We start from the raw sequence: 25,132 nt of genomic DNA on the forward strand, positions 1-25,132 counted from the left end.
AACTGTGGCGACGAGCGACCACGTAGGCCGGTAAAGTCTTGGGCTGTCGCAGGAGAGGAAGAACCAACACTCCGTCACTTAGCGTAGCATTTATTTAATGATCTTCGGAACGCTAGCCCGCGCCGGAACGCGCCAGCCGCTCGTGCCTCCTGTAGACGCGAGCGTCTACGTCAACTCTCGTGCGACGCCGATGCTGCTGCCGCTACAATACCATTAAGGACGGCTTAATGCATACAAGGGATTGTTGTACATGCTGCCATCTAGTGAAAGCGGGGAGACATAGTTCCCCATGACTGCGCGTGGTCAGTGATCTGGCAGCGCGTGCTCTTTTTCTTCTTGAGATAGAACACGTCTGAGAGACCATTAAACGTGTGCGTATGTGACTCCTTGTCTGGCTGTCTCGCTCTTCCTTCCTGGCTACAACATGGTGTCAGAAGAACAGGTTCTACCAGCGGTCATTGGCTCCTAGTCCTCCGTGCGAAAGACGATGCCAGCAACGAAATGCCGGTGAGCTGCTCCCTATAAGCACATCTCGGTACTCGAGCAACGCGACCCCTTAACGTTCGAGGCCATGGCGTCATTCGTAATTCAGCCGCCGGATGCCTTCAACTTTTCGTTGCCGAACGAGTGGCCGAAGTGGAAACAAAGATTTGAATGCTTCCGAACCTCTTCAGGGTTGTGCGTTAAGGCAGAGAAGCATTAATTAGATTCCCTACTTTACATCATCGGTGTGCAAGCAGAGGAAATCTACGCCACTTTTGCTCTCTCTGAAGAGATATCCAAGAAATTTGACGCAGTTGTGGAGCAGTTCGACAAATACTTTATCCCGCGATGCAACGTAATCTTTGAATGAGCCAGATTCAACACCAGTGTGCAACAAGATGGTGAGTTGGCCGAAGATTTCATTACTGCGCTTCACACACTTTCGAAAGACTGCAAGTTCAGCACTCTTCGAGAAGAGCTCGTGCGCGACCGCCTCGTAGTTGGGATAAAAGATAAGCAGCTATCCGCCAGGCTACAGCTCGACGCAGACCTCGCTATTCAGAGGACTCTTGAGTCCGTCCTCTAGATCGAGAACGTTCGTCAGCAACAAGTCGCGCTCTGCCAGGAACTGCTATGTGTGAACAAAGTTGCGTCCGCTCCCCAAACCACTTGGGGTACTTCGAAAGAGGACAAAAGTGGCAGCTATTCACGTGGGGCAAACAAACCATCTTCATCCTCCGGTAAAAACAGCATGCAGAAACCATGCCGTTGGTGCGGTCAAGAGCATCACCCTCATACTCTGTGCTCAGCATGCTCGGAAGTCTGCAGGAATTGCCGGAAAAGGGGTCATTACGCCTCCGTATGCATGTCGTGGCACCTTGATTGTGTCGAACCGCAACAAGTCAATTTAGAAACACGACTCGAAGTAATCAAGACATTGGAGGCTGGAACGTGGGAGGCAACAGTCTCGGTTCAAGGTCAGCCAGTATATTTCAAAACACACTGGCACCGATGAAACAGTCCTCCCAAAGCAAGTATTCCAGACGCTTGAGGAAAGACCTTTTCTCTCAGCTCCTCCTTGCCAGCTACATAGTCCAGACGGAAAGCTTCTTCCAGCCGCAGGAGTGACACAACTCGAGCTCATCTATCGTGACTGTACGACTACTCAGGATGCCTACGTCTTAGATGAGGTCCGCACTCCATTGCTAGGCAAGCCAGCGATCAAAGAACTCCGGATGTTGACATTTGTAAACGCCATTGCTGAGAAAGTGAATCCGAAAGAATTTCCAGTGTTGTTCCAGGGACTCAGCAAGCTGCACAAAGAACACCGAATTCAGCCGCAAGCAGGAGCGAAACCTTTCGCGCTCAGCTCTCCGAGGCACATCCCAATTCCTTTATACGAAAGGACAAAGTTAGAACTACAAAGAATGAAGAAACTCGGCGTCATATCACCTGTTCACGAGCCGACTGAGTGGTGTGCACCAATGGTAGTCATCCCAAAGCCCTCCGGAGACGTGAGAATCTGCATGGTCTTCACAGAAGTGAACCGCCACATTCTGAGAGAATGGCATCCTATCCCTTACGTGGGGCACACTCTTGGACTTCTTCATGGAGCTAACGTGTTCTCCAAGCTGGACGCTAACTGTGGATTTTGGCAAATTCCGCTTTGTGAAGGTTTTAAGAAGGTCACCACATTCATCTCACCTTTTGGACACTTCTATTTCAACTGGTTACCGTTCGGAATGGCATCTGCTCCTGAACACTTCCAGAAACAGATGTTGTGTATTTTACAAGGCGTCAGTAGGGTTGTCTGTCACATGGAGAACATCCTTATCTTGAATATGAATGAGCATGAGCATAATGAGACACTCGGAAATGTGCTGCAGCTGCTCGTCAAGGCTGGAGTGACATTGAATAAAACCAAATGCTTGTTTAATGTCCAGTGCCTCACGGTCCTTGGACACTGGCTAGACCAAGACGGAATACGACTCGACGAAAAAAAAGTTGAAGCCATTATGAAATGGAGAGCCCAAGAAACATGACCGAGCTGCAGAGAATTCTCGGAATGGCGACATACCTTTCCAGATTCGTTCCCAATCTCTGAAGTCCTGCAACCACTTAATCTTTTGCTGTCAAAGAAGCAAGAGTTTGCTTGGGATGCTCCACAACAGCAGGCGTTCAACAGATGGAAGTCGGTGCTCTCGTCTCGCCCTGTTCTTGGAGTTTACGATCCATCGAGAGAAATGATTGTCATTGCAGATGCATCATCCTTTGTACTTGGTTCATTAATCTGGCAGAAGAAAACGAATGGCAAGTTTTCTGTCATTGCTTATGCTTCGCGATTACTCTCAGAGAAACGTTACGCTCAAATCGCGAAAGAGGCTCTTGCTTTAGTCTGGGCATGTGACAAGTTCGGCGATTATCTTGTTGGCAAGCTGGTCAAGCTGACGGACCATAAGCCAGACCATAAGCCGTTGGTTCCCATCTTCACTTCGAAGAGCCTTGACAACCTGACACCCTGATTACAGAGGCTAAAGATGAGAATGATGCGATACCAGTACGAAATTGCATACGTTCCAGGCAAAGACCTTCTAGCCGCAGACACTCTTTCCAAAGTGCCTCTCCAAAAAATAAAAGACACAAAGCTCGAAGAAAACATGGAAGCTTTCGTATGCTCTTTGAAAACCTCTTTTTCTATAAAGGAGCACTGCCTTCAGCCATCCCAACAAACAGACCCTGTTGGTGCACAACTTCACCAGTGGAGCAAGAAAAGAGAGTGGCCCTCCAGGCAAGATTTACCAGTGCCCCTAAAACCCTTCTACGAGCATCGACACCAGCTCACTCTGGAGAACGATTTACTCCTCTACGCTGCTCAAGTTTTTGTCCCTGCCTCTTGAAAAAACGAAGTTCTATGACTGTTACATGAAGGACACTTTGGCATAACAAAAACTCCTGCTCGAGCCCGAGATTGTGTCTGGTGGCCCGCTATAGGAGCTGATGTCACGTCCCTGGTGAAGCAATCCCAGCAATGCGTCGAAACAACAAGTAACAGGAAAATGCCACTAAAAAGTTCCGAATGTTCAGAAAGACCCTGGCAATGCATTGCAATGTACTTGTTTCACTATAAGAGCCACTATTGGTTGATAGTCACAGATTATTATTCAACATACCCTGAACTGGCTCAGCTCAAGAAGCTTACGTCCGCAGCTGTAGTCAACCACTGCAAGTAATTTTTTGTACGTCACGGGATTCCTGAGGAAGTGGTTTCCGACAACGGCCCGCAGTTTTCGTAAACTGAGTTTTCACTCTTCGCCCAGAACTATACCTTCGAGCACATTACCTCTAGCCCTCACTATTCTCAGAGCAATGGATTTGCTCGGGCTGTGGTAAAAATCATCAAGACTTCCATGACAAAGATGAAAGACCCTTAGTTGACGCTTCTAGCTTACAGGTCGACTCCTTTGAAGAATGGGTATAGCCCTGCGGAACTGCTGGTGGCTCGTCGGCTAAGAGCCAAGCTTCCTCTTAGTTCCACCAAGCTGACACCCCAACTGCCAGATCAAGAGAGCCTTCGGAAGTTCGAAGAACAGTACTGGAAACGTCAAAGGAAAGACTTCGACAGACGTCGCGAAGTCCATGACATGCTGGAGCTATTCTACGGAGACGTCTGGTTGACAGACCTCAAGTGTTAAGTGACAGTACAAGCCCCAGCCGATGATGAGCCTTGGTCCTACTGCGTTAACGCTGACACTGGGGCTGTACACAGGAACAGGACCCAGCTAGTTCGCTATTAGAGGGTTTTAGTTGAGCGTGTTTACGCTCCGCTAAGCAGCCAAGCGGAGCAGAGGCGCGAATGCGCGTGCGCCGTCCGCTTAGCCGTAAGCGGGCTAGCGGAGCGAGGAACACGGTTTGCTGAGAAGCTGCCTGAGCGGAGCGTGCTGCGCAGCGCTTTGGCTAGCGTTGGCGTCAGAAAGGATTGGATTGGATGCAGAAAGCAAGCGCACTGGCTATCACGTGGCGTTCTCCAAGATGGCGTTTGATACTATTCCGTTAGATAAAATGAACCGGTAACGTATTATGAGCGCACGTCTAGATACTTCATGGAGAAATAAGTTGTATATACACATATTTACGTTTTACTCTATAAAACTGATCAAAAGGTGTTTTTATTTTCTTTCATTACCCTGAATTCGGCCAGAGGGCGCTGCAACTACGAAAGGTACGAAGGGTGCTTGCTGCGGTAAAGCTAGAGAAACGACGGAGCATATTTTATTAGAATGTGAAGACGTCTACCCAGCGGTCGATTTAGGCACCACTGGCCTCCTTGAAGCCCTTGGGTTCAGCGGGAGCAGTGGTAAGGCAAACAGGTCCGCAATAGACATTAGTAAGGCGATTGGAGGATTGGTGGAAGAAAAGTAGGGAAACTACAAAAGACGGAGGCGTACAAAAGCACAGTTCGCAATAGGGGATCAGAAAATTTGGACGTGGTAGTTCATAGTGGGTTTCTTTCTTTTTTTTTTGTGGGTTAACCTAGGTAGGATATTAGGCAGCATAGTAGTAAGAGCTTGGTGGCGCAACCCACCGCCCATTCCAAAGGGGACGCTCATTACATCCATCGTCCGCTACGCTAAACGTACAACTAATACGTGAAAATCGCCCGCCGCTCCGCTTTGGCTTAGCGGGGCCACTCGGAGCGGAGCGTACCGTAAAGACGCTCAACTAAAAAACTCTATTCCCCTGCTAAAACCAACGCAGAAAGTATTTGTATCAGTGACGGTGTAACAAATGCCTGTTCGTGTTGCCAAGACACTTCCCACATGTACACTAGAAGTGTGAGGTGCGTGAAGCTGCCTGCTTTAGCGAACTTTGCTTGCTCTGTTGGGGAGATGTTGTACATGCTGCCATCTAGTGAAAGCGGGGAGACATAGTTCCCTGTGACTGTGCGTGGTCGCGCATGCGCTTCTTCTTGAGATAGAACACGTCTGAGAGACCATTAAACATGTGTGTATGTGACTCCTCGTCTGGCCGTCTCGCTTTTCCTTCCTGGCTGCAACAGGGATGACCTTTGTCCATTAGAGTGAGGCAATGGATGTCAAGGTAAGGGAAATGTAGTTGAGGGTGGCAAGGATTAAACGGAGTAATGAGGTTAGGAAGTTTGTAAGGGTTGGGTGATGTCAGGACAAGAGTAACTAGATTATAGGGAGAGACCTCTGTCCTGCAGTGAACTTGATTAGGTTGATAAATTGATTATGATACTGACTCCACTTTGTTCATTTGTAAAATTGTTTTTTTAATAGCCACATTTTTGGGGATTTCATAAAAGGCAGTCTAGCATGAGCTCCTACTATGTCTCAGCCTTGTAGATAATGAAATGCTAAAGTGCTTTAGTTCTCAGAGATATTAAAGACTTACTTCCTTTGACCTGTTTACATATTAACTTTAAAATGTTACTAGTTGATGCTGTAAAGCCAACTTAAGCTTTTTATTGGACATTATGTTGGTTGCGGATACTGTTGTCATTACACAATGTATTGACCAAATGCAATGATTTTTAAACAAATGCTGATGATGTGTGATTCATGTATGTTGTACAAGCTTTTTTCTTTCTTTCTTGTTTTTCTTTCTTTTTGTTTTAGTGCTTAGGCTTGTGCCCTGTGTGAGCAGATTTTTTGGAAACTGAATCCTCATGTTTTTTCCATCCGATAACTTTGTAATTGATAAGACAGATTTTTTTCGTAAATGCTATTTAGCTGACCTTGCATGTTTTTGCACTCAAATACATGGAACCTCGTTCTAACGAAGTCACATTCGACACGTAAATGTTTTCATTATATCCAATATTCGTTAAACTTATAAGCATATATTTGTTACAAGCTGATAACAGCAAGAAACATCATTAATTTACCTCATTGTATCTGATAACTTGTTATATCCATGTTCACTTGTCAAGATTTTATTTTATCTTTGAAAACTGTTGTACCGAGATTTTATTTTACTTTGAGAAATTGAGTAGAACATTTCTGGCTTGCTGGTCATATTTCATCGTGTTTTAAATCTTTTTATTTCTCCAGATACCCGAATGTTTTCATTCTTACAACCTCTAATATCAGTGGTATCATAGACCTGGCCTTTGTAGATAGAGCTGACTTCAAATATCACCTTGGTTATCCCAGCCAGAAATGCATTTCAAAGATCATCATGTCCTGTATGAAAGAGCTTTACAGGGTAGGTTGTGTTTTTGTGTATATTTCAAGCTGTTTTTTCATTAATGGTAGCTTTAGTATTTAGAAAGCACAATGCTGTGAATGGTCAGCTCGAAGCTATTTGACACAAAATATGCACGCACAAGAGTGCCACACAGCGTTTCAAGGTGGCAGTGCAAAATGCATTATGCACTTTTGACATCTGATATAAGCATTCCTGTCATGCCTTGACATGTTACATGAGTCCTCGCATCACATGCTTGCTATTGTTGACATGCTTATTGAGCTGTTTGAAAACTATGTCGAAATACAATTAAAAACTGCAATTTTTCATTGATAGCCTGGGCTTAATGCAATTAATAGTTCATATACATTGCAATTGATTGTTCTTTAATAGGGCTTTCTATTTGCCACACTTGATGTTTCATTGCTTAAAGCTCATGTCTTAAATGTGTATTCATGGGACTTGTGAATATGTGTGCACTGTTCTTTCAAGCTATAACCATGACTACAAGATCAGTCAGTTTTATGCTGTTGACTGGATGTCACAAACAAGTATTTATTTATTTATTTATTGTTCATTATCGGAAGCTCTAGCTTTTGTGCATTTGGATTTCATGTATGCGGCATCTTTTATTATCACTACGCATTTCCACATTCAAACTCGAATAAAACAATGTTTCATTGTGGATATTAAACTCGGCAAATTGCAGCAGTAATTCATTTCATTTAACAATGGCAGCTTGAATATGACTTGTTCATGTGCATGCTAAATTGAATGCAGTGCACATGCTTTTTTGCCGCATGTTTTGTGGCATGCACACTATTGAGTTTGCTTACTAAGAATGTAAGGTGCACATAAGGGATGGCTAATCTGTCCTGGACAAAAAATAAAAATAAAGGCTATGGTAACTTTGAGTGAAAGGGAAAAATTGTCATCCACCTGAACGTAGCACGAAGCTACAAAGGAAACCCATGCAGGTTTCCTAGAAAGAAAGCTTTGCAGTTGAAGAAAAATTTGGCTTCCACCTTGGAGGATTCTGCAGAACTGATTTGTCATATTCTGTGTCCCTATGCTTCAAGTTGTCGATTAATTCGCCCTCGCACTGCAATCTGCTAGCCTCCTGGTTAGCTCTGATGGTAGAGCGACCGCCCCCGGAAAGGCGTTGGTCCTGGGTTCGTATCCCGGACCCGGACAAATTTTTTTTCAACTGCAAAGCTTCCTTTCTGAGAAACCCGTAGGAGTTTTTCTTGTAGCTTCATGCTACATTTGGGTGGATGGCAATTTTTCTTTTTCATGATACTTCGTCCACCTTGCAGGATTCCGCAGAACTGATTTGCCATAACTTAGAGTATATCATTATTCTGCCTTTGCACATCCATACATGTGCTGTAGTGTGCTTTTAATGCAGCAGCATTATATGCCCCATTATGCGAACATCCGTTTTTCGTCTCTCTCTCTCTCTCTTTTTTGCAGGTTTCTGTCATAAGTGAAAGCATAAGTTTTCTTGAAAGCAGTGCTGGCGAGATGGGTGATGAACTGAGGTCTCTGTACAGCTCCTTGTGCCACAGAGCTGTCGGCTTGAGTGGGAGACGGTTACGAAAACTGCCTTTCATTGCACATTCCATCTGCGCTGTGGTGAGAGCTGCTCTCCTTTGTAACTAGAGACCATTGACAGTATATGCAGGCACTCTTTAGACTGTGGCAACCATTTGCCTTGTGTACCTGATTTCTTCAGCTTACTTCAGTTCTGCTAGCAGGTGTCTCCCACAGCACAGGCTCTAGAACTTTGTTTTGCATGTGACTTATGGACCATGAAATGATTAATTAAAAGATCATGCTAATGAGTGCAGCTGCTGCAAATGCTGGTAGCTTCTTAACATGGCTGGTAACAACGTACAGTTGGTTTTACTTGCATAGAAAGCCTCTTCTGTTTCTTTTTTCTTTTTATTTTGTTTCTTGGTGAAAGTAGTTCGGCACTCCCTGTTTTTAAATTAATAAAGAACTAGAATTGTATACTTGAAATGCTTGATAAGATTTAAGACAAACGACAGTATGTAGTGCATATCATTTGCAATGTCTTTAAATACTGGCAAGTAGCACTAGGTAATTGTTCCTAATTACATTTTTTTTTTTGTTACCTCATCAGTTATGTCTTCTGATATGGGTCATAAAGGCTATCACTGTGAAACAGTGAACTTTTTGCAGCACAAGACACATACTCTCACGTTGCAAGAAGCATGCAATCTGTTTAAAGGGAGTAATGAAAAATTGGAACCTAGTGTGAGAATATGGTGCAGATAAAAAGATCATATTTCATGTAGATGGAAACAAGCATGATATTACCTGGTGAGCAATCAGCTATAAAAGTAAATTTGCACGAAAAATTGCTTAGAAGGACATGAAGTGACCATTGGTAAACAATCTTCTTTAACACTTATTGTGTGTCAGCTCTCCACACCAATATGCACTATAATCATTGTCAAGTTCACTCTTCATTAAAAATGATTTATTTGATGTCGTTAAGGTCCCTGCAACTCCAACTCCTTTTCCTGTAAATTGTGAATACAGTCGACTTCCATTAATCCTACCTTGATGGTACCGATGGAATTGATCAAATCATCCGGCAGGTTGAATTAAGCAAGATGCAGAAATAAAACACCAAAACAGACCGCTGACGCCCCTGAATCAAACGCTTGCCCACTTTCTATGTGTCCATAGTAGAAAAGTAACATAGGAATGGCAGTAAAGCTCCTAAACGAAGTAGAAATCCAACGTGCACCAGATTTCTTAGCAAAAAAAATTATTGCACGATGGAGGCCGGTTTTCTAATGTCAGCATCGCCACACGGTTTTTATGCGAAGCATATTACGAGAGCTCAACCCAGCTCCTCAGGCGCGGCGGTGTCGCCTTCAATACCACGTGACACCATGACGTCACGACAGAGGAGAAACGGGGCTCCAACTCGCGCCGTCGCTCGCGGCGTCGCGGCGGTATATAAGCAGCTGCACTTGCCTCTGCTAGCGTAGCTAGCCTCTGCTAGACACTCACGAGGTGAGATGCCTCCTGGAGACAAAGCTGCTCGTTGGAATGAGAAGCGAAGGTTGCGGCGTGCTACAGAGACTGATTTTCTAGGTGGCTTTGGCTCAACTCTTGCAAGATGGGCTGGGTGGGAATCGAACCAGGGTCTCCGGAGTGTGAGACGGAGACGCTACCACTGAGCCACGAGTACGATGCTTCAATGCGGTACAAAAGCGCGTCTAGTGAATGCGGTGTTGCCTTAGAAACGAACTGTTTCTAAGGCTCAGGCGTGCGTCGCTTGCTCAGGCACACATTTCGTTGCCGCGCCGAACGCTGCGTTGCTCGACGCTCACCGCGTCCAATGCGGGGCGCGTAGTCGCTGCGCCGTAGCCCAATGTCTTACACCCCTTGGCGGGTCGACGGGAACGCTGTCGCGTTCCACTCTTGAAAGCGAAGCAGAGTAACGCATGAGTAGTTTCTTCGTCTAGCCGAACCAAATATAGCCAAGCAACAGCAGTTCACCAGGCTAAACAGTGGTTCAACAACTAAAATAAAGGCTAGTATGCTTCGCATCCTGGGCTTAACCTTAGCTAAGCCACAGCCATTTTTGTGCAAAGTCAGCTCCGCCGCAATACATTGTGTGATGCTGTAAAGCATACTTGTAAGGGCGGTTGTGGTCTCATGTCCGATTGCATCACACAGACAATTTTCGGCCCAATTTTCTTTAAACAAAGAAAGGTGCGTGTTAGAATTGGGTAAATACCACAGTCAGATATTGTGAGCTATGGTTATTACTTAAAAATTTTCCTGGGGTGGACCGAAAATAGGCGTTTTTGATGAGAGATTATGTGTGTTCAACATATTCACTATCCCCTAGGCTCCGCCATCACAGATGCTGCCACTAAAGGGGTCACTATCGGGTTACCTATAGGGGTCAAGTGCATGTGTGCTCACTGGTCAAGTTAGAATTATTCAGTGAAGGGCAATTTAAGGAACTAAATAATGAAAGTTTGGGTTTATAGAAATGCATGGGCACCAGCGGGCACCTTCGTTCGGGATCAAATTAATCGGAGTCAAATTAACGAAAGTCTACCGTAGTTAATTTTCATTGGAAAGTGGTGCTATCTTTGTTTCATGTATTCTCGAAGTTTCAAATATTTGCACAACTATTGGGCATGGACGCACTCAAATATGTTAATGCTCATTCATGCTCTTGCATTGAAGCACTGCTACTGTCTAGACAGGGCTGGGTGCAGCAAGTACATGTGGGTAAACAAGGAAATTACCGTATTTACTCGATTCTAAGCACCCCCTTTTTTTCACGATCGCGATGCCCAACGTGAGGGGGGGTGCTTAGATTCGAAAAAATCTAGACTGACCCCCCCCCCCCCCTCCTCCCTCTTTTCGCTGCGACATCGTGACGAGATGAGTGCGAGAAATAACATTTTATTTTGTAAACCTTCAAAAGAAAATCGGCGCAGTGAACCCACTGCTTGTGTTGAATGCTCAGTTACAATCACTGCCACTCGAGTTCGTCGCACAGCTTGAACCGCTGCTCTCGGTATTCCACAGCAGGTCGTCTTCCGTTTCGTCGAAGTGGTTTGTGATTGAGCACTCCTTAAATGATTTGACCACAACGTCCACTCGGACCTGCTTCCAAGCGTCCGAATCCACTTGGGATGGTTGATGGGTACGCTTTCTGCAGCTTTCGCCGTACAGCCGTACAGTCTGGCTGTGCGGCGAGATCGCGCCGTGGACGCCGGGCTACCTCGGGACTCCGACGGCTCCGGCTCGATAACAGAGTGAGCAAGCGCGCTTCGCGGCCTTGGCTACGCGCTCTTCCTAAAGAATAGGGGGGTGCTTAGATTCGCATGCAAACTTTTTTCCCAATTTTTTCGCGGGAATAGAGGGGGGGTGCTTAGAATCGGGGGGTGCTTAGAATCGCGAAAATACGGTAATGGCTCTTGTCATTGAGGATGTCGCCCAAGTTTGGTTGGGACCCAAGAGGCTTGTGTCAGGAGCTCTTGTAGCACTCTCTGTAACACCTGTTCTCGGTAACATCGTTCTCTGTACCCACATGTTCTCTATACCACCTGACCAGTGATGGTTTCCTGTAGTGCCCCTAATTTTCAATATGTTCTTTTGCTTTTTAAATAATGAAACAATAACTACTTTGTGCTGATTTTATTAATTTTGCAGGACAGGAAATTGACACTAAAAGCATTCCTGCTTGCCATGTCCGAGGCTGTTAACCGCCAGTTGCAAGAAAATGAGGAGATCACCAATAACAAGGAAGCACGACCACGCCTCTTCTGAATATGCAGAACATCCTCATTTTATTTTACAACAAGTGCTTTCTGATTATGATTAAAAGCATGACTTTGTTTGTTGTATACCTAACAGCTAAGACATTAATTCTTAAGGAATTGTGTTGTAGAGATGTTAGAGGCTATATTTTTTGCAGCACATGATTTACTCTGATGGGAATCAGAAATACTGCAGCAATCCCTGATTAGCTCCACAGCAAACCACAATGCACTTATCCATGTTTTAATTAATAGCTCTAGGTGCACGTTGCAATTGCAGAATTGTTGCAAGAGGCGGATCCGGGATAGCCTCTAGGAAGGCGTGAGAGAGAGAATGTCTTGCTGCTCGCTCAATACTGTCAGCCGGCATGTTTCTGCAAACTTAGAAAGAAATTGGAAAGAACTTGGAAAGAACTTGGAACTTAGTCCACTTAGAAGGAATATTCTTAGCTTACAGACAGTTTTGGATATCGTTGGCAACCTTGTTGTGACATGCATTGGTGTTCCACATAGATTTGTCTAGTGGCTTGAAGGAAAGGCCCTGCGGAAAAGTAACAAGTGGAACAGTGATATATTTTGATGCGTTGCTGAAAAATATCCTCGTCATCTCTACTGCACTTTTTGAATAATTCCATTGTTTGCTAAAACAGATTGTTATAGATGCCTTGCAGCGGGCAGTTCACACAGCTTAATCAAGATGATGCTACCAGTCTGCTTCATGCATCCATCCATGAATGGCGTTGTATGAAGCTCAGATACATGGCGAGTAGTGGCTATGCATAGTGTTGGCTGGCGCAAGTACAGAGCGTTTACTAAGGGGCCATGACACTAAATTTTGAGCTTGAATTATGCATTACATGTTAAACTAGTCAAAACCCGTTATAACGAAACCCTGCGACAACAAAATATTTTTGTATCCCAGCAAACGCCCATCGGATTCAATGCATTTCGTACCTCTTGACAACGAGATGTCGCTGTACTGCAATCCTGTGTCAACGAAATTTGCCAGAACATTACCCCGCATATTACCTAATTGCGCAAGGCTAGCATGCTCCAAAATGTGCTCAAGTGCGATTGCTTTGCACTAAAATTGTGTGAAATACCACCACATTAAACTGGCGTAGGGGCTGCCATTTTTGTTTACAAGAACAGCCAAGTGCCGGGAGCAGTTGCATGCACCAGAAACACGTCATGGTCACCATCTTGTTGCACGCATGTTGCTACCAGCATGTGATGACGGTTTTTGCACACATATGGTCTCCTTGATTTGGCTGCACTTTCTGCACTAGTTCAGGGGGTGCAGCACTCTAGCACTCAATTTGCCAGTGCAGCTAGCGCCACCTGCACTTCGGCACTCGATTTGACGTCGTGCTGCACGAGTTCATGTACACTTCGGCACTAGACTCTCCGCAAGTTCTTTTTTCGTGCACGTAGTGCAAGGCTTTTGATAGCAGACGACACATGCAGCTCCATGGCCATGCGGGTGTTGGTAGATGGCATCGACGGCGCCTGGTATTAGTAACGCAGCACGGACGCCAGTTTTCTTCAGGATGTGTACGCAGCATCTTGTTAAGGGCGCTTTCTGGGTTCAACTGCTGCTAAGTGCACAGAAGGCCAGGATTTCCCTCGGGTCACAATCGTTTGTATTAATTTTCATGAGCTTACCGCTACCTCGACGTTAAGTTTGCACGGAACCACATCGGTCAGTCGTTTGAAACATTGTGCCATATATGATTCAGAAAGGTGTGGAAACCACGTTTGGTCATGCTTTCTGAATAATGACACACCAACAAAAGGAAAGCCACAGCCGCCCAGTCGCAGCAGACAAAGGCCTGTATGTTTCTGCACTTTTGTCCTCGATTTGACCGCTGCACCGAAAGCGCTAGTGTCGCGCTACACTAACACTTCAAGAACTGGCGCTGCACTGGCACGACACTTTTCTGAGCTAGTGCAAAAAGTGCAGCCAAATCGAGGAGACAGATAGTCCAGTGAGTAATGTGCGCCTCGGTGAGCAAAATGCAGCAAAAACAAGGAAATCCACGCCCCACCGACATGAAATATGGCACTTGAGATGGTCATAGCATGAAGTGCCACAGATTGGGCCGTGATTAAGAGATCGTCCTGAAGTATGCATCCTTTGCTTCAAGAACGCTGATTTTGGTGCTACCTGACAGGCATCGCGTGCGGATTCGGCACCAGGCGTAGACTTGCGCTAAGGAGCCGTAATCTCTATCAATTGCCTTCGGGTATACTTGATACGATCACTTTCGCGCTCGGCACCGGATGCGTCTGCGTCTATGGACGACAGCGTGCACTGGAGAAATGATACTGCTTGCATGGTGTGCTGTTGCTCTGTGTCTGGTGTTAAGTTATGCAAATTCTCGCATAAGTGATAGCATTTCCGAAAGCAATTGACTGAGAATAAGGCTCCAAGGCAGTGCTGCCACTGCTGATTGATGCATGCGGCGTACTGTGTACTGTCACCAGTGCGGCTGTTGGCAATGCGGCAAAGCTTGCCAAAGTGGGCTAACAAAATTTTGAGAGTAAATTTTTGTTCTGCGACGCATTACCTATCTATGCTGTCTCATTTCGCACCAATGAAATTCTCACGAAAGCAAATTTTTTTGCATTCCTCGCAGATTTCGTTATTGTGAGGTTCAACTGTACATGGTTCCCTCAGCAAACTGCCAAAATTTTGGTGCATTCGGTGCGGTAGAAAATTTCTATTTGATTCTTTTTTATATCGCAGTTAAACGAAGCAGCAGTGTGGCAACACTAACTGGTGATGAAATAAAATCGCACACCCAGCAATGACTCCCTTGGAGTAATAAGTCAATCTCGAAGTCTGTGCCTTTATGTACTGCAAGCACCAAAATTGATTGCAGGAGCCAGAAATATGTTGTGGTCGTCATACTGTTGTCTCTTTCAAACACAGAGATATTGACAGCGATCCGAGATAGTTTCTGCAAGCATTTTCTGGTTTGTGCTCTGAGGGACATTGCACTAGCGCGTGAAAAATGACATAGACAGGAACATGAAGAAAGGCACACCGGTCCGTGTCATCTCTTACGCGCTAGTGCAATGTCCCCTTATACAAATAACCACCAACTAGCCCAGTTTTCTACCTCAAGTGTGCTGAGAACAGAGTTCTTTTTTTTTTGCTGTGTATAACCATGTTGACCCCTCCACTCTCAGTTGCAATGATACACTGAGAATAGTTGGATGACCGTGCCATGACCCCTTTAAAATATGGCAAGCTTAAAGAAGTTAGAATGTACACTGTCTCTAATTAAAAAGCTGATAGGTTTATGTGTGAAATATAAAGGCTTCTGGTGCATCAGGACTACCCACTATTTATGTACTGAATACAGTGTGTGAAAAAGCTGACCTGGCGGTGCCAACTCGCAAACAAACAGAAAGGACTGATTATATGATATGAATAGTGGCATATTGTGAGGTATAGCTTTAATTATTTCTGTGTCCCATCCTCAAAACGCACCATTATAACTATGTTCCATCAAAACAAGGTAATGTTTTACGTGGTTTCAAGCATCGAAATTTAATGCTACATAGAAGCAGAAAACAAATCTGTTTCCCTTAGCTGTAGCTTGAAACACCTTGCTTTATGCATTTCCTTGTGCATGGCTTTGTGTTTCAAATTGAATACATACGTATGAATAAGGGCAGCAAAAATAGTGAACAAGGGTGATGACATGCAGAAAACAAAAATGCTTTGTAGTTCAGTGTGCGCCCTTTCATGTATTGTCTGTTGCGTATCACTTAATATTTTTGTCATAATGTTAAGTGTATGATGTATAATAAGTGCATCCAATTATATATTTGTTTTGAGAATGACAAGATCTAAATTTAATTCTGGGGTTCTATGTGCCAAAACCACGATTTGATTATGAGGCACGCCATAGTGGGAGACTCCGTATTAATTTTGACCACTAGGGGATTTTTAGTATGCCCCCAACGGGAGGGACACAAGCGTTCTTGCATTTTGCCCCCATCGAAATGTGGCCACCGCGGCCGGGATTTGATCCCACGACCTTGTGTTTAGCAGCACAACACCATAGCCGCTAAGCCACTGCGGCAGGTAAGGACATCCACCTGCACTGTATAAATGAATGCGTGATGTTCTTGTATAAAAAAATCAATTAACAATACATTGCAGGCCATAGTTAAGCAGCTTTGTGATGACTGCATCAACACATGAAATAATGAAGTGAACACAAAACTGCAGGGATGACATGGTATTATGTACTTAAGGAAAAGTCGTGAACTATTTATGAGCAAAGAAAAACGTTATTTAATGTACATTAAAATACCCATAAGGCAATGAAAAACACATGTAGCCCAAATCGCAATTGGCAAAGCTGAGAAAATTGCAAAAGAACAATTAAAAGAATATAGCGATAACTTTTACGCCTCATGTGCTCAGGAAAGTATTTCTTCCATTCTAACATTATACAAGTGTACCCAAATACTGGTTGCCTTGTAAACAAAGCAGGATGCTGCATCAATTCTATATGCAAATACTGCAACAACAAGACTTCATTTTCTACCCACAGCTAAAGATAGTACCAAAAAATCTGACTCGCAATCTTGCTTTCTTAGTGGCCTATGCTGGCTGTCGTGAATTTTGATGCAGCTACACACATACACCAATGAAGCAACATCAGAACCACATAGTAGAGTACTAAAGACAAGCAGTAATATACATGCCATGCAATACCTGTTAGAAGTGATTTTCATCTGCCTAATTGGACCTATTGCACACGGTACCCAAATTGGTTCTCCCCACATCACTCATGATGGCACACTTGACTTTTCAAGACAGTGACATTCACTCACAGTAGCATTGTGCTGATTACCGCTCTGCTCTTTGGCTTCCCTTATTCCATCTGTGAACTTGTCTTTCTTTGCATATCTCCTAGTACATGTACTTTAAAGTATTTTTAATTACTGCAGTTGAGTTTCTTTCCTTTCTACAGCTGGTGTTTGAGTTTCCTGAGTTAAATGACTGAACAACAAAGTTGCAACACAATGGCCCTTCAGAAACCCTTGAAAAAAGTATTGCATTCTTCCCTCATGACGGTTAGCGTTTTCAGACACTGTCATTGAGATGCTGTGCGTCTGGTCGAAAATTAAAACGCTGTCATTTGAGATGCTGCGCCTCTGGATGCAGACGCTGCACAGGGTTCTGCACTGGTCCTTGAGGAATTGGAGCTCAAAGCACCGGTTGACTCCTGCCTATGGGTAAGGCATGGTGGTAAGGGAAGTGCCACTTATTACACATAGTGCAACATAGAGCTATAAATAACCACCTCCCAAAGCATGCCAAGCACCTTCTTAGATACCAATCAGAGTTGGTTCTTCATAAATTTTTGCTTTGCATCACACTAAATCCTTGAACGCTTCCAAACAAATGTTTCTCTCTCTCTCTTTCTCTTTTTCCCCATCAGTTTCCCGTCAGTTTGGCCTTAGGCACATTTGAAAATATTGGTTTTGTATTGGGCTCAGTTCAAGCCAAAATATAGGTTTGGATACAGTTTTCAGATTCAGGTTTGGTTTGACACTCTGCTGGTAAACTTGTATGGCATGTGCAAGGATTGTCACAATCCTAGCGAAAAGTGCAACACCAATTTGTATTTACTGTCTTTAATTTCATGTAAAAAATATTTACTACTAGTTGAAAAAAAAGATTATATTACTCTATTATAATTGTTTGTTAGGTTTTATCAGTCATTAAAAATTTGCATTGGGAGCTGCAGACCAGTCTCAAAGTTATTAGTATTTGTGCATCTACAATACAACGGTGCTTTCTGATACACTGATAGAAATATATTTTAGGTCCCCCATTAATATACTAAAACTATTACAGATAAAGATTTTTGGTCTTGTAAGTTGCAGTAGCTGACTAATAAGGCCATGCGTGTTTGTGTTGGAAGTTGTTTGGAATATGGGGGCTCGATTTGCCATTTGGTCCTCATAGGGAGCCACTGGAGAAACAATGCCATGAAAAAGCTGAATACTTAATAATAATGGTAATAATGGTGTAACTATTATACAGTCCTTCGATAGCATCACTGTAGCTTGGTATGATCAGTGGAGAGTGGCATTTAGATTATTCTTTAAGTTGCAAAATCTGCCATAAGACTGCTTGTTCATCTTAAACATACCATATAACTTGATGACCCAAATTTTGCTTGCATATATAGCACATGACAGAAAATGCATATATGAAATGGTGGATAAATCATTTTTGCCATTGTGTTTTTGTGCACGAGTACAGTACGTTTCTTGAATTGAATGCCAAATGTGTTCTACGATCCAGTGAGGTATTGCAAGCATCAAGGGTTTTCGTATTGGCGGAATTAGAGCCAATGAATCTAATTATGTTCCAAAAACGAATTGGTATAATTAGAAATCTTAGTGTGTTTTGACTGGGTTATTGGTTGTAAGCATGCAAATAGACTATTGGTTCTCCTTATGAGAACTTATTGAACTAATAGGCTCTTAGTTTTTTCATTGTAATATTTACTAGGGAACTGCTTACCAGTACTCATTGAGGGCAGTGAACTGCACAGCAGAATATAATGTATTTACGGATGGCAATGTTTAAAAAAAAAGAAAACTCGGAGCAAGGACGGCAGTACCCTGAAACTTGTCACTTCGGGCTAATTATTCATTCCTTATTTGATCCTCCTTTAGTTGTCAATGAATTGCATGCTGCTGTTTTCTAGCTGTAAAGTGTGCAGTTTTGTTACATGGCATAACTCTGAAAGTGATGTGCCAAGGTACCCTGCTTGTAACAGTGCTCCAAACTGCGTGTAGTTTATAAAATTCTGCAGCCTTCTGGATTAGCCACAATGTGAATGATGAGATGCACAAGCTTGCTGAACCAAGTAAAGCTGAGTGAGGCAGAGGATGTACATAAGGAGCTCGGAAATTAGCAGAATAGGATATGTCCTGTGCGAATCATTGCATGCATGAGGCAATGCAAACATGGGGTGCACGACGCAACTAGTTTTAGGCACTTATGTCTGTTGAAGAACAAAACCTGCTGCAGTCTAAACTGCTTGGTGGAAAGCTTGGACATGTATATTCACAACCATATGGTACAGGCACTACGAGATCGTACAGTCAGCCTTCAAACTTCAAATGATTGAATAACTGCATGTGTTGTACTTAATCAGGTCATACGTCATCAACCCAGTCAACGTTTGTTGATTAGTACACCCGGAACAGGCTGCTGTATTCACAGCGATGTGGTAGCTTCATGGCTGGGTTTTTAAGAACACTGGACCAATCATGCTTACATCCCCTTACTGCAAGGCACTACAAGGCTTCCATAGATACTACATAAATATTCTTCAGTACTGCTCATGACAACAACTGTAGCAGCCAAGCATCTGTGATGTGTCACTGCTGCTACAATGTCAATAAAACATATTCAGTTGCAATGCTTTCCATTGTATTCCTGAGTGCCTATATACACAAGCATACTTTCTATAAATACAGTTGAATGCCTCTACAAGGGACACCTCTACAGCAAAATGACTTGTATAACAAAGGTTTGATTATGTCCTGCCAAATTTCTATCTCTCATGCATATTGTGAGCGAAGACTACTGCAACGAAGAAATTTTGGCATCCGTGGCGGCCGATTTGTTTCTTTACAATGAACACCATTGCTCTCTACAGATGTTGCCAGGGCGCGCTCTACACTTGCACTAATGGCAGCGCTAGAGATGCACTTCATGAGCATGCCGATGTCAGAAATAGCTCTCCTGCACTGCTCCAGGGATTGCTCAACTCATACACTGCTCGTAGTAGCGCATCAGTGGGTGCATCGTCTAAAGAATATGTCGCAGTTGATGACGACGTGGTGATGTAATCGTAAGGGCAGAAAGAGCACAAATATAAACGAAGGTGACAGTGATGATCATGTAAATGAACCAAAGATTTGGACAATAATGAGGGTGATAGCAGCATTCGACGATCTGCAGCTTTACTTTGCATAGCTGCTGCATGTTGCCACGGAGCATGCTGTGAACCTCGATGCATTAAGGTAGCTCTTTGTGTCATACAAATTAAGTGTGCGCATAAAAAATTATAAGCCTAGTTTACTAAATCTGTCTTAAATATATGGTCAATAAAGGTTTCCTTTTGTTTAGTCCCGTAACTGTCGTGACAAACTAAAAAAAAATTGGCGAATGTCATTGTGTATTATTTTCTTGTCAAAATTACATGAAACTGAACACATACGCATGCGCAAGAATTTCCAACAGTTCACAACGAGTTAAATCGTCATCGGCAGTTAAGGGGGTTAATGTGCTTAGCCTGCTTTAGCATGAGCAGTACAGTGTGTGACCTTTACAATGAAGTGACCTGTATAGCGAGAAATTTTGGTGGTCCCAAGCACTTTGCTATAAAGGCATTTGACTAATTTAATATTTAATATAGGGCTATTTATTTATTTTGTGCATTACCTCAGCTGATCGACTGAGACATGGAGTGTGGTAAACCTGCAGATATTTGTGCTCTTATAGGCATTAACGAGTGATTCTGTTGAACCTGAAAAAAAAAAAAGCATGCTTGTGATTCAGACCTGCAGGGTCACAATTTTGTAATGATGTCTCTTATGATGCTATTTCTTTTTGTGCTTCATCAATAGTCAGAGTAACAGTCCTGCATTAACAATGGGATCAGCCTGCCGCGATCGATGGGTGATAATACTATCGATTATGTTTTTTGACACTATTGATAGTTTAAGAGAACTATGAATACTATAAATAGTCAATTTATCAATAGTTTTGCATCACTATAGGTAAGCCACTAAAAGGCAGCAGGAATACAAAAAAGGTACAAAGTACAAGTACTTATTCTGAAGCATCATCATCACCAGCCTGGTTATGCCCACTGCAGGGCAAAGGCCTCTCCCATACTTCTCCAACTACCCCGGTCATGTATTAATTGTGGCCAAGTTGTCCCTGCAAACTTCTTAATCTCATCCGCCCACCTAACTTTCTGAAGCATAATCTATGTCAACAGTGGCCTGACAGACATGAACACTATTAGTGCGGTAATATTAATTTGTGCCAATAAATACACACAATGTATAGTATCACTAAATGTAGTAAATCTAATGTTAGAGCAAGAAATGAAACGAGAAAGTAAGTGAATATTTAAGCTCTTTGTGTAGAATTGAGCATAATTTTCATATGTCCATTCTATTGCGAAAAAAGTAAACGTTGGCCAGCTGTTTACAATACCCAGCTGGCCGTTCATGTGATTTATGTGTTTTTGCAGTAAAAACATTCAGCAATTTTCTCAAGCCTTGTAATGTAGCAATAGCAGTAGCGGCTTTACAGTACAATGCATGGTGCCTAAAGAATGAGCAACTGTGTTAGGATGCATATTATATATGACATATTCATGCATTACAGCATGATACTTGCCTGTGCAAGTTTACATGTACAAGAGTTATTTGGCTTAATTCTCGATTTTTACTATAAATTACGGGGAAAATTGCAAAATATGAATATGTTTTACATGCAGGAGAGAGGTACAGTTCAGCTTTTTGTCCACAGTAAGTATTTGTACCTGAATGAATGCACTGCAGCATTTTTTGCTACTGAACTTTAGCGCAACCATGCTAAGAGAATCTCCTGGCTCCTGACACTGCCCGGGCAGTGTCAGGAGCCAGAACTATTGGAGTGAGAACTCAGCGCCTTACGGGGCAAGTTGAGTCATCACTGGCATGGAGGCACCGGTCTTCTAGCGTTGTGCTAGCAACGAAACATGTGTGCTCTTGCTTAGCACAACAGAAATGGTGCAAATTGTTACTTCAAGCTAATAGCAAAATTATTCGCTTTCACGTACAACAAATGTTGTATGCCGCTGGACACAATCTCAGCATGAAAGAACAGGTCTTTGTGTGTGTGTGCGTGTGTGTGCGCGCGCGTGCATGCGTGTGCGTGCGCGCGTGTGTGTGTGCGTGCATGTGTGTGTGTGTTGGAGTAGCGTCATTCGAAACGATGGAAACACTCAAAAAGTGTTTTTTCAAATGTTACCATGCTGTATATGAAGCTATGCTTTGACATAGCAATTCAATAGAGTCTGCAAGCACGACTTGGCTCGGTATTCAAGTAGCTCGCTCTTTCATGGCACTGCTTCGACACTGTAGTGAGCCTTCAATTTTTGCCTAATTTAGCATGCTCAAAGTGATTAGCCGCTTCTTCAGCCAATGCTCAGAGGTAATGATGAAGTGTACCAATGATGAAGCGTACCCATTATATTCACGCCACTGAAATGATTATGCATTTCACTGGCTCACTGCTACCACTTCTACTGCGGCCACAGTTTGATGAAAGCAAAGTAGAAAACTAAGGTTTTGGGGCATGTTAGGGTAGACATAAATCTGGATTTTTGTGATATAGGGCTGTCTCACGGTGGACTTCTGGTGCATTATTATTATTAGGGGTGTGCAAATATTCAAAACTTGCAAATAACGAATCGAATAGTTACTATACGTGACTGCAAATATTTTTCAAGTACTTTTTGAATATTTCAAATCGTCAACTGCGCCCAATTAAACATAACATAAGAGCAAAAGTATCTTACATTTTCACCCTCGCAGGCATAGTACAGACATAAAATATGAGGACTTGCATAGTGGAGCAGGCTACGTCGCTTAGGTAGCCGTACTTTACAGGCTACATATACAGCGATCATTCGCACGCTCTGAAGAGTCCTGTGCATGTGAAGAAACTATTTATTTACTCCTAATGCTCCATTTGTGCTTTTAAATAAACAATGCTTTATAGTTTACTATGTAATGACAGAAACTTGCTAACTTTAAGAATACGAAGATGTAAAGATAGTTTTATATTGTTGTGATAACGATTGTTCATTATTCGTAAACTATTCTAGAACTATTCAATATTTGATTTGATTTGCTTCTGCCACTATTTGATTCGGTATTGAAAACCGCTATTTGCACACCCCTAATCATTATACATTGCAGTGCTATCGCAAGTCAATAACAAGCATCACATATGCTATGGAAACGTAATTGAAAAAAAGTCAGTTTCGTCTGAAAGTTGAAGCATTGATTGCAATAGCAAAAAAATTAAAAGCTGTACGAATTCATTAGTAGTTTTATTGGCCGTATGAATGTGTAAACATTGGCTTACTAATTAAATTAACAAGCATGATGTCACACGCACACAAGCAAACATGAACACATCTCACTCAATGACCGCGGAAACTCTCTATCACAACGCTGGAGTGAGGAAGCGTGGCAGCAGCAGCGAGCGAATTGACCTTTGTGCTGTCTCGCATCAATGCGAACTAAGCCGCGGAAACACAGCGCGCAGCGGACTGTCTCCCTGTCATAGATGGCTTTCAAGATACAGCGGCCTGGGCGGCATTTTTACACTTGCTAGTACGTTTCTGCGCAGGCACAAGTAAGGGCGGGTGCGAGAGAGCAAATCTGGGGGCCTTTGCTCCATGAATATCTGACTCTGCCTAGGCACTACAGCGGAGAAATTTCTTTTTGCATGTTGTAGGCATTTGTCCCTAGGCATGCCGGCATTGCGGAGTGGGGTCGAGTTTGTTAACGCTCGGCCGCTGGCTGCCAGCGCGGTAAAACAGGTGAACCAGCGTGCACTGACACCCCATATGGTGATCGTTGTGTCTAATGTTGAATTCCAATGGCAGATCCAGATCAAGTTTTTCTGCTCTGTATGGAGCAATCCTATTCCAATGGCAGAATGGGAGCGTGAGCTGTGTGTTCCATTGGCAGATTGGGACCAGCCGCTGATCCCGGATTGCTCCGTCGAGCAAAAATATTTGCTCTGCCGAAATCGGCAGATTTGACCGGAATTCCTCGTGACGTATTTCCTTCACCCGCCTCTGCTTCCTGTCACGGTCGCCTGTTTCCGGTCGCGGGCAGCTATGGACATGGAAAACATGCACGCCGCTTCGCGCCGTGCGATTTTGTTCGCGCTCCTAGACAGCTCCGACTCAGACAGTACGATTTCCAAGTCGAGTGATGATTCTTCTGACACGGACAGTGAAATGGGGTGGTGGGTTGCGCTTCCAAGCGCTTGTTCCTCTCTCTATTCTAGCGCCCTCTCACTTGATGTTCCTGTACTAAGTGCCCCCGCGGGAGCGCACGCATTCCCTTCGCAGATATGGTGTGAGCAGATGAGAGTGATCTCAGTCGGAGCGACGCGCTCCGTTCGTGATCCGGCTGAGCGCTCGCGATCTACCATTGGAATTCAACATAAAGGTTTGTCGGTCAGACTTTCTCGTCCGTGCAGCACTGATGCTGAGTCAGTCATGCTGGATTATAACTTTGTTGCACCTTACGGCACTCTACCTTCAAAAACGAAAAAACATCACTGACTGATTTTCCCGGGGGCGCCATAGGGGTCACAGTAGCGGCTGAGCCTGCACTCCTGGGCTTTTCAGGAGCATTTTTGAGTGGTCCCCTTTGAATGAAATAAACGCACAGTGCTTTAGCGACCACGGCTGAACGTGATCGCCTAATGTCACTTTGTGAGGATTATTGGCTTTGCGTTTCGTCCATGTTAGGTAAGGTTTACGTTAGCTTAGGTTAGCACTGGGGTGGCGGTGGAATATTCTCACAGTGGTTACGCCGTTTTAATTATTGTCTTTGCGTCTAGGCCATGCTAGGTTAAATTAATGTTAGCTTAGGTTGGGTTAGGTTAGGTTAACGTTAGGTTAGACTAGGTTAGCGGAAAAGCCATTAGGGTGGTGCGGCGTGTTCTCACAACGATTATGCTGTGAGCATTATTGTCTTTCAGTCTCGGACTCCTTAGGTTCGGTTAACCTGCGGTTAGGTTAATGTGAAATGCGTTAGGGGGGCGTGGCATATTCTCATAGCGGTTGCAGGGATGTCGAGCGTCACCAGCGCCTTTTCAGCCACTCGTGTTCAACCGCGGTTGCTAAGGTGTTCTGCCTTCTAGATTTTCATTATATGCGGACCAGCCTGTCCCACAGTCCCTACTGCTCCCACGGAAACATCTGCGATGTTATCACCTGTTTCACCGCGCCGACAGCCAGCGTCCGAGCGTAAACGAA

At 43.8% G+C, this 25,132-nt stretch overlaps 1 protein-coding gene across 1 annotated transcript in view; it reads left to right on the forward strand.

Annotated features, from left to right (window-relative positions):
- Positions 1-12,108, forward strand: part of pch2 (pachytene checkpoint 2 protein) — a 41,810-nt gene extending 29,702 nt beyond the window's left edge. The window contains exons 8-10 of the mRNA XM_065443502.1: positions 6,555-6,708; positions 8,164-8,325; positions 11,908-12,108. Of these exons, the coding sequence (XP_065299574.1) occupies positions 6,555-6,708; positions 8,164-8,325; positions 11,908-12,024 (433 nt within the window). The 3' untranslated portion in view covers positions 12,025-12,108. The remainder of the gene's footprint in view (positions 1-6,554; positions 6,709-8,163; positions 8,326-11,907) is intronic.
- Positions 12,109-25,132: the final 13,024 nt, after the last annotated feature.

This window comes from Dermacentor albipictus, chromosome 1 (assembly GCF_038994185.2).
Source record: "Dermacentor albipictus isolate Rhodes 1998 colony chromosome 1, USDA_Dalb.pri_finalv2, whole genome shotgun sequence".
Classification (NCBI taxonomy): Eukaryota; Metazoa; Arthropoda; class Arachnida; order Ixodida; family Ixodidae; genus Dermacentor; species Dermacentor albipictus.